The sequence below is a fragment of the Accipiter gentilis genome, chromosome 7 (genome assembly GCF_929443795.1).
Source record: "Accipiter gentilis chromosome 7, bAccGen1.1, whole genome shotgun sequence".
NCBI lineage: Eukaryota > Metazoa > Chordata > Aves > Accipitriformes > Accipitridae > Astur > Astur gentilis.
In genome coordinates, this window is record NC_064886.1 from 23203933 (window position 1) to 23218947 (window position 15015).

A 15015-nucleotide genomic window follows, 5' to 3' on the forward strand; every position below is an offset into this window, starting at 1 on the left:
GAACATAACACTTTGTTCAAATGTTTTTGCCCCCTTTGGTCTGCCAGCAGCTGCTCTAGAGTATATTTTTCAAGTTGTCCACTGTAGCAACAGAGCCACAAAGCTGCAGGCAACCTGTTCCATCAGGACTGCCCAGCTGGGGACAGAGGAATGTGTCAGAAACATAATTAAAAGTGACCTTTCAAGGCAATTCCCTCACAAGACCCACTGATTGCCTCAAACTGAAACAAAAGCAGCTCTGAGGCAGGCTGCTGCTGGGCTGATGCCAGCAGTGACTCCTGCATCACTCCAACCAAAATGACAAACGGAAGAATATTAAAAGGGCTTTACAAGGTATTAATTCAGGTTATGCATATTTCAACCTTTCCCAGATCCCAGGCCAGGAAGGAAAAAAAATCCTCTGGTCTGCCTTATTATGGGAGACAATAACTCTCCATGTAGAAACCAAAACACTTCTTGTTCTTCATAGAAGCAATTAATCCAGCTGGAAGAAATCACAGTCATTACTAAGGAAAATTACAAGACCTTTCACTTTTAAATACTTGATAAATAACTATTTGCCTGGCTATTCATTGGGATGCTATTCACACATTGTAAGCCAGGAATAAACATGAAAATAAGTATATTGTCAGCAATAAAACAAGTAGCTAGTGCCTCGCCCACTCACAGACCCTGTAATTCACACACAAAACCACTCGCTCTCATCACTTTCCTATAAAGATTTCATTATACTGCTATGCTATTAAATTCCATAGTAAGACTTCCAAAATGCAGAACAGTTATTAATTTTTTTGGACCATGCTGGAGCATGGTAGCACAGATGATACTACTGTACAAGGTGCTGTGCAACTGTAAAATAGAAAGGTCTTCCCTATTACAAAGTTATTACAAGGAAAACATGCTAGAAACTAGATCACTAAGTGCCTCTAATACTTACAGGTGTTCTTCTTGGGACCCTTCATCTCTGAACCAAGCTCAAAGTGGTACCGAAGCATTAAAGCATAACCACACCCACCCAGCCTCCTGTTTTGATGCCCAGCTGTGGATACATTACTTCCATCTTCCACTGAAGAATTTCTCACCCCTCCCTTTACATTTACTAACTGAAATGCTGCAACCTATGTGCATGGAAAAGGCCCCAGTTATGTATGCTGGGCACCAAACCACATGAAGACAACCAACATGCTGTCACAGGCTGTCCCAGAAGTTGTTCCACAGAGCACACACTTAGAGTACTGAACTGTAGCATCCTAATTTAAGGACAAGTGTTTGATCTGCTCCCAGCAATCCCCTTAGCCAGATAAACAGCTAAATTTTCATACTTCAGTTCAGTGGCAGAGTAAGTCTAATATACCAGCTTTTCTCCTGTGTTCTGGTCTTACACCAGGTGCAGAGTTACCAGGTGTGAAGAGGAGGATCCCAATCCACCACATCATCCCACTCCTGCTACCATAGCAGAATACAACACCCACACCCCAGGACTCACTCCAGTGCAGTGGTCAGGTGCCCCTACTCAAGCACAGCTGAATCCAGTCCTGTTTGCAAGAAACAGAACTAACATAAGGGATGCCAACAGCACAGTGTTTCAGGAAAGTGCACAGCTCAGCAGCAAGGTGCCCTGCAAGCCCTTACAGAAGCACTTCAGCAGAGCCACATCCTTGCAAGGAGGGGAAAAGGAGGCAGGATCTCAGAGGCAGGATAGGGGAAGCTGGGAAAGCCAAACAGCCACATCAAGAACACTTGCAGGCTTCTGTCCACAGTCTACTCTGTAATAGCAACCTTATGCATTCCAAGTGCCAAACCCCCTCCAACTTACCCCCAGGTGGCTCAACACAACTGCATTTTCCTATTCAAAATGCAGGAATCACACAATCCACAATCAGGATGAAAAAGCACATGTTGGTATTTGGGTATAAGGGGCCTTGGAGCTGAGAAGATAGTTAAGATCCCTAATTGCAGCAGCACAAAGGTACCATCTCCCCTGACCTCCATGCCAAGTAAGGGAGAACAAGAGTGGAAGCTCTGGAAAATACCAGCTCCTTACCACACATACGTGGGACACTCAGGCCTCACTTGGGAAACCTGGCCCAGTTTAGACCTGACACAATTACAAAACTTTCCACATTCTCTTAATGTTGTTAGCTCCAGGGAATTACAGACCAAGGGGGGGGAAAATGAGGCTAATTAACCTTTTTCAATATTCCACATCTGTGTCTAGCCTCATTAAGTAGTCCTCTAGCCTTCTGGAATGATCACTTGAGGAGCAAGCAATACTTACCTAGAGGAGTTTGTAAAAAAACTTAATCCCTTCTGAGTCAAGAGGAATATTTTGTCTAAATACTTTTTTGGTGGATTCTTGTGCTTAAGCTGCCATGTTCTGGGTGCCTTCCACAGACAGATGCACTCACTGTACAAGAGGCAGGTGCTCCTGCCTGCATGAAACTGAAACCATAGGAGTGCATGTGTTCAGCACCTTCCAGGAGACAATTAAGTCCTCACACAACTGAACCTCCAGGCCACACCTACCTGCATACTGAGTATGTATTTATTTTATGCTGGATTACCTGGTGTGAAGCAAACAGAGCTAAAATTAACAAGTCCCCATCACTTTTCTAATTTCAAAAGCAAACAATTAGTTTTCTCCCTTTCAGAAAAAAAACCCCAACATTCTCCAAACCTTGCTCTTCAAACCAGGTAGTTCCCTGGGAAACTGAGCCTATTCCCTGAAGCAACACAGACAAGACCAGGCTGGAGTGACTGATAATTTTGCGGGCTGCCTATCTGCACAGAAGCTGCCGGCTGGTTTTTAAAAAGAAACAAATCTGATCAGAGCTCTCTTGGAGTCAGGCAAGGGCCAAGCTGCCTGCCTGGTGCTGCTCTTTGCAGCAGGTGTGTGCTGCTATCCAAGCAGTCAGCCCAGGCTGCATCTTAAACCAATTCATCTGAAAAAAAGCAGAGATGAATGGTTTTTAACATCAATAATGCATAAGAAGTACTTTTTGACATCCATGTCCTAACCTCATAAGCCTTGAAGGAAACAACCAATTTTCCATCATCTCCTGTATGACAAAGACTCTGTGACCGATATAAAGAAAACACATGGACAGTGCTGCCACCTGAGATGCTGCCCAAGCTGTCAGGCCCCTTTTGGACTTCTGCTTGCTACTTCCTCAAGACTCTCTCTAAATCCAAAGGGAAGTAGCACTCCAGTTACCAAGCTTCCGCTGGGGCTTGCAATAGGTGGAGCTCATCAGACACAGCTCTCCGGAGTAGCTGACCCACAGCCAGGGCACAAGGTTTCACCTCCTTGTTGAATGCAGCTTTATCCACCCCAGTTTTAAGTATCTCCAAGCATCAGGTCTCTGCTTTCTTCTTTGAATAACTATTCCCTCGGCCAGCCCCATTGCACTGCCTCAAAATCCTGCCATGCATTTAGCATTTCAGTCTTCGAGGCATCCCATTCTTTTTATTTGTATCTCCCAAAAGGATCAACTTCAAATTATGGAACACACCTCTGAGTTGAGCAATCCAGGTGAACAGATGCAGCTGCTGTACATGTGAGCACGACAGTCTTCTGACCCTGTAAACCATGACTTGCAAGTATGCTGAAAGCAAGATAGATCCCTGCAACCCCACAACTCCTGCAAAGCAGTGCAACATTTGTGTTATGGATCTCTTCTCTTGCTGAAGGAAGGAATATCATAGGTCTTAAGAGCCAGGGGCTCAAAATTCACTTACTGCAATGAACACTGACACAAAGGTTACGCAGATCACAACAGGAGCCAACACACACTACAAAGCAGAAGCATCCCCATGGGGAAAAAGCTAGACTAAGCTTGACTCAGTTTGTAATGCGTTAATGAGATAGTAAGGCAGAGAGCAGCTTTGCCTTTCCTTCAGGCTAACACAGAAACCCTCCTGCTTCAGAATCTTAGTTAAAAAAAATATATAAAAAAATCCATCTTGCAAGCTGTACTTTCCGGCAGGGAAAACCCCAGGCCCAAGGGCTGCAAAGCAGGCTCTGCTAGCATCTCACCAGACATCAAAAGCCCCTTTCTGAGCCTGGAGCTGTCAAGAATGAGGCAGCAGCTTGCAAGGAAGGGAAACCGGGTGAGCTGCAAAATGCTGGGACTGGATCTGAGGCCCCTGTGATGAAGGCATGAACAGAGGGACAAAAGATCCCCTTACTAATAGCAAAAGAGCCCCTGTGAAACCTGACTAGGTCATTAAGCACCTTCTGTTTCCACATTTTTAAAAGTCAGGAAATTGTCTGAGAGCCAGGTACAGAAACAATGTCTCCTCCCTTACCTACTGGGGAAGGGTGGGATTTTTACTGAAGTATTTCCACACTAACTACACACAACACAGGCATAAAACACTCGGAAGAACCTGAAAATGGGAGAATGCAGTTAGTCATCCAGTTCCCAAAGCTGATGCAGAGCCAAGATAACACAGGTTTGAAAGCCCTAAAAATGCCCAGGTTAATCTGGAGGCCAAGCCATCATTTTAGAGATGCTTTGAGACTCTTCCTACCTTTGGAGATCCCAGCTGAGCCTTCTGTGTCATCACACTGATTACCAGCAAAAATGCACAAATAAAACCAGCACACATCAATTATTTCCTTAAAAGCATCAAGCCATATTAGAAGCATAAGATGACTTTCAGATGGACACCTGCTCAGTCACTTTGGGATTTTTCAAAAGCATAGTAAGATAAAGGAAGAAGACGGGAGTCAGCATGTTGGCAAATGCCAGATAACGCACTGGACAAAGCTGGCACTACTGTGTAACACTTTGCAAGTCACAGCCCCTCTGTGCTTCAGTTTCCCCATCTAAGCAGAAGCCTCATCTGCACATCTACTAATGAAAACCCTGAATAAAAGCTGTTTGTTAGGCCATTCCCCTTCTCAAGGCACATTAAGCAGACCATAACATGATTTACTTTAGAAGCAAGTTGCTACTTCTAAAGTAGCGTTCTGGCTCGGTTTGTCACACTGTTTATAAAGTTTTAATTTCTGCAGCTACCTTTGAGAAAGGCAAATGACTATCAAGTGAACCAGCACACAACACAGCTCCTGCTCACACTTAATGAGCTCATCTCTGGGCCACTGTCATGCCAATCAGCATTGTATGACATTAGGATTCCCCAAGGAAATTCTGAAGCATCAGGGAATGGACGCACACAGAGGAAAGGTTATCAAAATGTGCCCCTGAGACCCTTTCATTCTTAAGCATCTTTTGAAAGGTAACATTTTCACTTATTGGCTTCCACAAAAAAAAAAAAACCACCACCAAAAAAACCCAGCCATTTTTTAAATTGGAAAAAGGCAATATGAACTGTGGATAACTGAGGCATGCTCTGACCTCCAAGAATAACAACAGCATAAAGACAGGAAAAGGCTGCTGCCTACACTCCATTATGCCACGATTAGCATTTTGGTGCTTGTCTGTAGAAAAGCAACCAGTCACTTTTTACACTGCCACCTTTAAACGGCGGTAACATTGATATTCCATGTCATTCTGGGTGGTGTGATTTGTCTTATAGTCCCATGGCATCATCCCCAGGCTCCTACTGCTCAGATTAAATTTCTGGAAAAATCTTAAAAGCCAAGGTTTTTGCACTGTGCAGGCCTCATTGAGGAGTGGTATGTCACTGGAGAGTGTCTAGAATACATTTCTTTAGAACCTCTTAGTCAAGAAGGACTGAGGATGAAACCCTATGAACATCTAGTATCACCAATCATCAACACAAAACGAATGTCCTCAGAGAGGCTGGAGTTTTGAGTGGCTTTTCAAGGGGCTACTGAAATTCATTTGTCTTACTTTTCTTAATACTTCCTTGCTACTGTAGTCCAAAGCCATTGCAGAAAGCACACCAAAATACAGTGAGTGGTTTCTTCCTCTGCCCCATTAGTTCAGTTCACTGTCTTCCATATCTGATAACACCTGTCTACCTCATCTGGTACAAGCTGTGTATCACTTGCTATCCACCTGGATAAAAGGCAAGGCTTTCCAAATATAAGACTTCAGCACACAGATTCTTGTAACACTCACCTGCCTTCTCACTCACATGTATAAGCAATACAGCAAAGGCTTTTGCAAAAAAAGCACACATGGAACATGTCGCATACACATCAGCCTTGATCTGACACACACCACACTACCTACATCAATAAGAGAAGCACACCCAAACTACTGATCTTTCTCCTGATTTTAAAAGCAACCATCCTTCACTCAGCATTGCACAAAACCCATGAGCACAAAACAAATGACAAAGATTCACACCCAGCAAGAAGTGTGAGCATGCTGCCAACCCCTTGCTATTATTCATCGGCTGAGTTTCCTGAAAAGCATCACAAGGTAAGGAGAGAGTTAATGGTATTACATGTTCTCTCAGTGGTAATTAGCCTAACACATCTGACTGAGCCATGCTGAGACCACAGAGCAAGAACACAGATGGACAATTACACGTTTTTAAAATTGTTCTCTGTGCCAGCTCTAAATCTTGAGACTTGTGGAAGTAAATTCCCTCTTTTTTCCCCTTCCCCTTGAAATACATTAACTCTATCAGCCTCAGCATTTGTCCCACTCCTGCTCAATGCTTGCCAGTAAGAAGCAGAAGCAGCAGCTATTGCTTAGACAGCTACCCTAACTGCCTTAAAAGCAAAACAATAAAATAGGTGGTAGTCTCCCAAACTCCTTGGCTTACACCCCCTTTGTTTCCCAACTTCGTCAAATTTTGTTGGTCTCATTTGTCATGTAAGGAGCAGAGAGGAGATCACAGCCACTGAAAAGGAAATCAGAGGCTGAACAAGGACTTTGGAAAGCTCTGGCTGTTCTCAGATGTCTGATCTGCTTCTCCTGCAGCCACTTCCACCTGCTCTCTCCTAAAAAGGGTTGGTATCAAGGGGCTGAAGCTCTGGAACAGGACAGCAAATCTGGGGTTAGAAACAGTGAGCAGTCGAGGACATAGGTGTCTATTCAACAAGCACACAGATGAGCTAAAATTAAAAAAAAAAAAAGAAAACCAGTATTTCACTAATGAGAGGAAGCATCAAGAGATCTCTAAGAACCAGCATTGTACAACTGCAGAGAACTGAATTATAACCTCAACTCTGCTGCACACAGGTCAGCACTTCTCCTTGCCGTGAGGGAATAAATCAGTCCTTAACCAACTCAGCACAGCTCTCCCGAGTAGCTCACCAAGGTGAAGAGTCCAACAGCCCAGCTAACACCAGACCGGGCTCAGACCTCACCACCCCACTCAACCAGACCTAAGTTAAAGGATATGTGGACCCTGATGACTTCATGGGACACTAAAAAAAGAAACTTTGGCCACGGCCTGTAGCCCTGCCTGCACAATTCCCATTGTCAACAGCATTCTTGTACAAAGGAGATCCGTGCTACTGGTCGAGAAAGGGCTTTTATTAGCCCAGGCAAGCCTCCTGACAAGAACCTGCCCTCAGCCACCTCACTCAACCTTTGCTTCTCCTGCTCAAAAGGTCATGAATTTCAACACCAAAACCCACTGATCCAACTTAAGGTCCTTAAGTTCCAACTTAAGAACAATCTCCTTTGAAAAATATTTTCTTCTTGAATCCTTAAGGTAGGATGAAAACCTGTGAAGCAGGAACACAGAATGAGTAATAAGGGTTTTTTTTCCAGGAACATCCTAGATGATAACCATTTACAAACAGATGAAAATCAGGTTCTCCTTCACCCCACACTTCAACTGTGGCAGATGAAATATCAGCCTCAGCCAGTAAAAACACCAGTAATTACTACAATGATTTAAGCTTATAGCTATTTGGTTATTAATCAGATACTCTATGTTCCTCATTAAAGCTTTGTATTTTGCTTTTAAGATGCAACAGCCCCACTGTGAACCATCATCTTCTCTAACCTAGGATACAAGCTGTCTCTCAACTCTGTTCAGCACACATAGCCAGCACAACTTGTTTCCTCGCAGCACGGTGGACACACAAATGAAAGCAGTCAAATTGTGCAAGACCAGAGGCTATTCTAAGTCACAAATCTGGTCTCCTACAAGAGTCAACAGTGGGGAGTCCTTATCCAGAGATGGAGTTCTTATCTCGCGTGTAACAGCCCAGACAAATTTTTCTGACATGAGTTTTGCCCAGTTCCTTCTACAAAACTATATGAACTTTTAAGTATTCATTATATCAGGCAGGAAGTCACATACTCAGCATGATGCTGCTTATTGTCCAGTATGTTTGGCAGTGGCCCTTCATAGTTTGATTTGGTACATGCAATGGACGAGTGAACTTTGGACCCCTGGGGATCCTGAGCCATGAGATCCAGGAGCCCCACCAAATCAGTGGATATCATCAACTCTGGCATGCCTCAGTTTTCATATTCCCAGATGGGGAATAACAACACTTCTTTAAAAAGTGCTTTGAGCTGCATGGACAGAAAGTTCTGTAGGAAAGCTAAGGATTTTCCCTCTTTACATCTGTAAAGACTTCAAGGACTTCAAACACATCAGAGAGCTTTCTGCTCCTTTGTATATACCTCTAGACTAAATGCCATATTAAAACCCACCTAAAAAAAGCAAATAATGTCCATGGAATTGGGTCATCATCTGTCCCTTGGAGCAAGAAAAAAAGACCACCATAAATTAGATGATTTTCACGGCTATGAATTTAAGCTGAGAGCTCTCCCAGCGAGAGCACTGTGCAGGGCTTGCTGCCCCACCAAACACAGGCATTCCAGCACCGAGTTCAAAGCAACAGTAAGCTTTAATCAGGCAAACACTGAAGAATACTTTCAGAAGCAGCCTGAATTAATCAGGAAACAGGCACTTAAGAAGCAGATAAAGATTATGAAGCTCAACCTGAAAAGATGAGCTTCAAACTCCGCAAAATCTCACCCATCTGCTCAGCCTTCAAATATGAAAGTAACCAAAGAGCTCACTGGACAAACATTTACCCATTATGCAAGGTCCCACAGCAAAGCCCCAGCTCCCTGGCTGTAAATGCTTCAGGTTCAGGGCTCTGTGGTCTGGCAATTTCTGACATAGCAGTAAGAATGATGCCTTCAGCACTTACCAGCTGCTCGGCAGGAGGAAGACTCACAGCATACAAGAAAGTAGCAGCTGTATCATTGCACTCACTTATCCCAGCATCTAGAAGCAGAAGGGAGCTCACACTGCAGATATGGAAAGAAGATCCTGAAACCTCTTCCTGAAACATTTCTACATGGATCCAGGCCCACCATGCTGCCAGCGACCATGCAGCTTACATGACAATTCTGGCCCCAGATGTGGCAAGAAGCCAAGAATTACTTACATCACAGGAACACCTGCCAGACACACAAGAGGGCTGAAAGAAACAGATTCAGAGTATGCAAGTACAGTGAAGAAGCTCAAGAAAAAAGCTCAAGGGTTAATGCAAATTCTAATCTGCAAGTCCTCCAGAGGTCAGGAGCAATTGCCTCTGAGAAGTTAGCTATTTGCCACCTATCAGCAGTGAGGACTGGGCAGGAAGGGACCACAATGCAGAGGTCTGAGGCCATTGCCCAGCTTGCTGGGAGTCTTTCTGGACCCCAGACTGACACTCCTGGAAAAGACAGCTTTGTGGGAAAGTAAAGGAAGCTGTGACAGGAACACCTTGCCAGATATCAGGAAAAGACCAGGGCTCTCCCCAGTGACAGATGGAGGGTAAAGTCCTACTACAGCTTTGCTTTGGCTTGGCTGCTTTATTCACACACACTGGGAAGTGGCTGAGGGTCACTGAAGCAGCACGAGCCACACTTTTGCCAGCACAACACAACACTGTCAGTACAGCATGGCAACTCTGCAGTACCAGGAAAGCATTCCCACCAGAACAACAACCCTGGCCTGTAAAGCTTTAGATTTAAACCACATGAACAAAGCACACATGCACAGAAATATAAAACTTCTAGTTTTGAATCCTTTACTTGGAATTTGCAATGTATGAACAAGGCAGGGTGTCAAACACAGGCCGCCCATTCCTGAATTAGCACCCAAGCCAGACACCATCACTCCTCTCAACTTCATTTTGCCTCCCACAAGCCGAATGAAGGTACACAGAAGATGTTTCAAACTAAAACCTACTCTGCTAGCATTCAATGACCGGACTTTGCTCTTCCCTCACAAGTTGTTACATTGTGATTGACACCATGGGGTTGGGCCAGCTCCATGTATGTGAACTGCATTCTGCTGCAGTCCTGGATGAACAGAGTTGACTTTTCATGGAAGGAGCACAGAAGAACCATTTTGATACACTGAGCACAGCAGCGGTGTAAAGAAAGCCAGTGGCCAAAGTAGCTTGGAGTGCCAAAGAGAAAACAAGCCTCATCATACAGCAATTACATTTTGCAACAGATAAACCCTGGCAACAGGGATGCGATTCCCTATTAATGCAACCACACATCCTGCATCATGAGGCAAGTTTAGAAACCAGAGGCTTAAAAGGAACTTCAATCTCCTCTGCCACTGAGAAATGACTTGAACTTCCATTTAGATGCTGAACTGCCTTTGCAAATTGCTCCCACTGCCCACAATTACAGCCATTTGGGTGACAGTCACCTGCTGCTCCTGGTCTATTTAACACCAGGGAGGAATGAAAAGCAGACAGAAGAGTCACAACTGGAAAACACAGAAATCAGTTAAAGATTGTTTCTAGTTCCAGGATTCAACAGCTTTGCTTTTACAAGGTAATACTAAATTATGTATTTTATAAAATTAAAAGCCACTAAATTTAATACTTTATTTGGTAATCGGCAATTTGTAATACTCTGAACCTGAAGTTCAGTATTAGCAACTGATACAAGCACAGACTAATCAAAATAGACATTAAGGGCAACAATAACCTAGGAGCTGGCAGTTTAAAGAGGAAGGTCTTTCACTGTTCTAGTATAGCCCTGTAGCCGGAGATCTCTTTCAAGAGACTTCTGCTACTCTAACCATGCACGAGAGATTATACCATCTTCTTACAGAAGAAAATAAATTGTTCTGCAATGTGAGATCAGGGCTAAATGATCTTCTGTCAAGAGCTTCAGGGAGCAGACTGTGGAAATTTGTGCCCTGAATCTATCAGTGCTTAAATACTGATCTAAATTCTTCTCAATCTTTCAAAAGAGCAACACTTAAAAGTAGCCTCAAACCATTTAGAAAGGAAAGCAACAGAGACAGCTCTCTCATTCCTGTTCTTTCAGTCCAGAAACACACACACACACACAACTACCGTGTGTTGTCCTTTGTAACCAACAATTTGCCAGCTGCTTCCCCAGGCAAGGAAGTCAGCGTTTGGTATGCAGAGCATTTGCAGACCTTGGGGTCGTGCAAAGACAACCTCCTGCTAGTCTAAAGAAAAAGCAGCCCTCTGGTCCTCACCCACGGCTGCTGCAGGAAAGGACCAGTAGCTGTAAGCAGTGATGACTCCTTATACCCTACCCACAGCTAACAATGCATTTAGAGATGCAAGATGTAGTAAACAACACAAAAACCTCAGCTTTGAATATCACAAAAATCAAGGGGGCAAAAAACATTGAAGAATTTTCTCAAGCAGCTAAAGAAAGTAGCCTTTTGTAACTCTGGCATCAGCAGAAAACAGTCCTCCAGACCTCAGTGCAAACTTTCCATTGCTGGCTCTGCAATCTGTTGATACAATGGCTGCTGTAAACAAAAAATACGTTAGCCTTGGTGGTTTGCAGGGTTACAGTCTCACTGTCACCCAGGCTCCAGCTTTTGCCTATTTGATCAAAAATTAGTAGAAACTTGTATTGATTCCTTTGCAGTTCCCCAAAGGAAACATCAGTAGTGAGCAGTACAAAGGACACTAAAAAAAACAGCTGGTGCAAAAAAATAAGTCTTTATCTAGCTTAGCTACAGCTATTAAAAAAATACAGATAAGATACTGATGCCAAAAGCACAAACTTGGCATCTTAGGAGCCCTGGACAAGTTCTGTTCACATAAGGCAAGCCACTTTTTGAAGGACAGAGAAAGTTTCCCTGACCCGTCCAACTAATATTACCAATAAAAGCAAGAGCACCGCTGCTAAAGCTAATCTGTAATCACCACAGAAAATCTAGAATGCCAGAATCAGAACAACACCTGGGTAATTCTATGCTTAAATCATAATTATCTGGGGCTTCTTTTCATAGGTAAACAAGAAACTTCAAAGCAGATGTTTTTATTAGCTTCCTACTTTAAAGGGTCCTATAATTCACAAAAAATTGCACAAAAAACTTCCTTTCCACAAGTGGAAGACTCATGGTCTGAAGTAAGCCTACAAGGCAATTTTCCCTGTAAATCAACCCCCTCCTTTAAGTGATACAGTTCTATGCTCATGTTAGGACATGACACTCACCTACAACACACAGATGGACATGTCCAGACTCCAAATAACATTGCATGCTGATTTCATTGAACCCCAAAGCACCACGAATGCGGTTCTGCCGTATGCCATCTGATATGTTAGAACCCAAGAAGGCTTTTGTACAACAGCCCTGCAATCCTCTAACTTCAGCTATTCTGACCTGGCAGGAAGGACATCATGTTTGAACCAGAAAAAGAATGGGAAAACTGGGGACAAACAAGCTGGCTGCTGAGAAGCAGGGTGTGCATCAGAAGACAAAATTTCTGTCTGTAATTCTGCTACAAATTTTTACCTGTCCACAGGAAAGACTTAGCCTCTCCTTTGTAGAAAGGGTATGACACATACTCTCTCTCAGAAAAGCTGCAGTTGTGCAGTTCTTTGCCATTTCTCCAGTGAATGAAGGGTATTCCTACAGCCTGGATTGTGCAGGGAAATAGGGAAGTCGCTACTATGACTCATGGCTCTCCTCAGATTTTTCAAACAGCTCAGGCAGCAGTGCCGACAGGAAAAGCAAGGGCAGCGGAAGCCCCTGCTCTCTGCTTCCTCCTCCAGATTGAGGCAGCGTGGGTGTTATTGCTGGGAACTGCTGCCCTCTGCTGTCACACAAAATAGAGGCGAAATTCTCATCTGACAAAACAAGGTTTACAGCTACATGTAAAAAAAAAGTACACCATGGTAATAAACACAAGGTCACAGTGCATTCAGATTTCAAGTGGGTTCACCCAGGCCCCTCAGTTCTGGTCTTAAGTATTTATAAAATGCCTGCCCCTTTTTGCAGTCCCCCCTGAGAGGCATCTTGGAAGCCAAATTCAGCCTAAAGAATGATTTTACCTAGCCCATCACCTTTGCCACAGCTGTTTCAGAGATAAAAGCACTCAGCTATTAGTCCATTCAGCAAAACACCTCTTACTGTCTGCAGATCTTTGTAGTAGATTGTGAACATCACCAGGGAAAGTGCCAGCAAATATCCTGCCCCCAGCACAGGGCTTGAACTAGACTGAAGGAATAAAATGCATTACCATCATCCCTGTGGGACCATAGGCGGTTCTCTCCTTGTCTCAACATTCACAGTGGCAGTGCCATCAGGAAGCTTTGCCAACCATTTTAAACACTCTCCAGATGGGGAAGCCTAAGTGAATTTACAGGCATATTTTGAAGTTGAGTAAAGACTGAGGTCTGCATACTCTGCAGCCCTCAGGCAGAAAAATCTTGGCCTCATTTTCCTTGAGGTCTCTATGTGCTAATGATAAAAAAAAGTGTAAAGGAAAAAGGAGAAGATACACCATGCTTCACAGCAGATCTCCAGCCTGCCCGCAGAAGAGCGGCACCCAGCTTGCTCTCAGCCCACAGTAGACACATTACATCTGCCAGCTTACCTGACTTCCTCACCAGCGAAATCAAACACTTTGGTGATTGTCACTTTTCCTGAATCTTTTGGCTTCTCAGACTCTTTTGGTTTCTCCTGAAGCTTGCTCCCACTCTTCTCTTCTTCACCCTACAAAGTATATGAAGGAGAAAGCAAAACAATAAATTTGTGGAGCCAAGCCAAATTATCACTCCAAGGGGCCAAAGATCCAACACAGACCTCAGGTAGCACTGCAATTCAGGCTGGATGGTCAAAGCAAGTCACCCACAGACAAGAAAAAAGAAACAAATGCCCCTGCCACCAGAAGGAAATTCCCCACTTTGGTTCCAGGCTCTCATTGTAGCTCAAGGATCAAAACAGACCCAAACCAAGAAGTGAAATTGTAATTAAGTGTAGGAATGAGCAAGCATACACTGCTGTGGTTCAGAAAGTAAGCAAAAGCCTGAAGACTCAGTTCTCCCAAACTACATGCTGCCAGGCAGTAAAGCTACCAGAGTAGATTACACAGAAATAGGTTTATTTTTAATCAAGAATATAGAAGAACACAACCCATCAGCAGGAGAAGCAAGGCCAACCTTCACAGAGAACCCTGACAATATTAAGTTACTTGTCAATAACGTCTCTCTATTTTGAGAGGGGAATATCTTTATTAAGCAATTTGTCAACAATGCCTGTTAATTTACCCAGTGACAACTACAGCTTTTAACAGCATACATAAAAAAACCTCAGACCCTATAAATAATCAAAACAAACCCCAAAATTCTGGCTCTAAATCAACCACACACCAGAGAGATCTTCAAGCAGACAACTTCAGTCCAAATTAAGAAGTCCACAAAGAGAACTGCATCTCTCCATAAATTATTCTAGGCTATGGAAGAACTTTCAGAGACCATTCATGTTTTAGCAATCCACTCATAAAAGTAGAATTGCTCAGAAGAGAACTTTTCCTCTCTCCTTCTCTCTAATTCTACCTGCAACCATCTCAGCTGTTTGGCCAGTAACTACTGAGGTGGAGAGAAGCAGGAGAGTTCAGCTGAAAGGACTCCTCTTCAAAAAGTTGCAAGCAAAGATTACACAACTACACTTGTTCTGCAACCTTACAACAGTTGTAGAAGGAAGCTTCACACAGCGAGAAGAACTTGCCAGGCAGCACTGAGTCAAGCATCCAGACTTGTGTCACAAAATACTTTTTTGGCTGACCGCTCAAAAAAAAAAAAAAAAAAAACAAAACAAAAAAAAACCAACCCAAACCCAAACGAAACAAAACCCAATTCTAGCAAGAAAGGG

The 15015-nt window shown here is 43.5% G+C and overlaps 1 protein-coding gene across 1 annotated transcript in view; it reads right to left on the reverse strand.

Moving 5' to 3' along the window:
* Positions 1-15015, reverse strand: part of CFDP1 (craniofacial development protein 1) — a 67023-nt gene that overhangs the window by 50052 nt on the left and 1956 nt on the right. The window contains exon 5 of the mRNA XM_049806271.1: positions 13739-13857. Within this exon, the coding sequence (XP_049662228.1) occupies positions 13739-13857 (119 nt within the window). The remainder of the gene's footprint in view (positions 1-13738; positions 13858-15015) is intronic.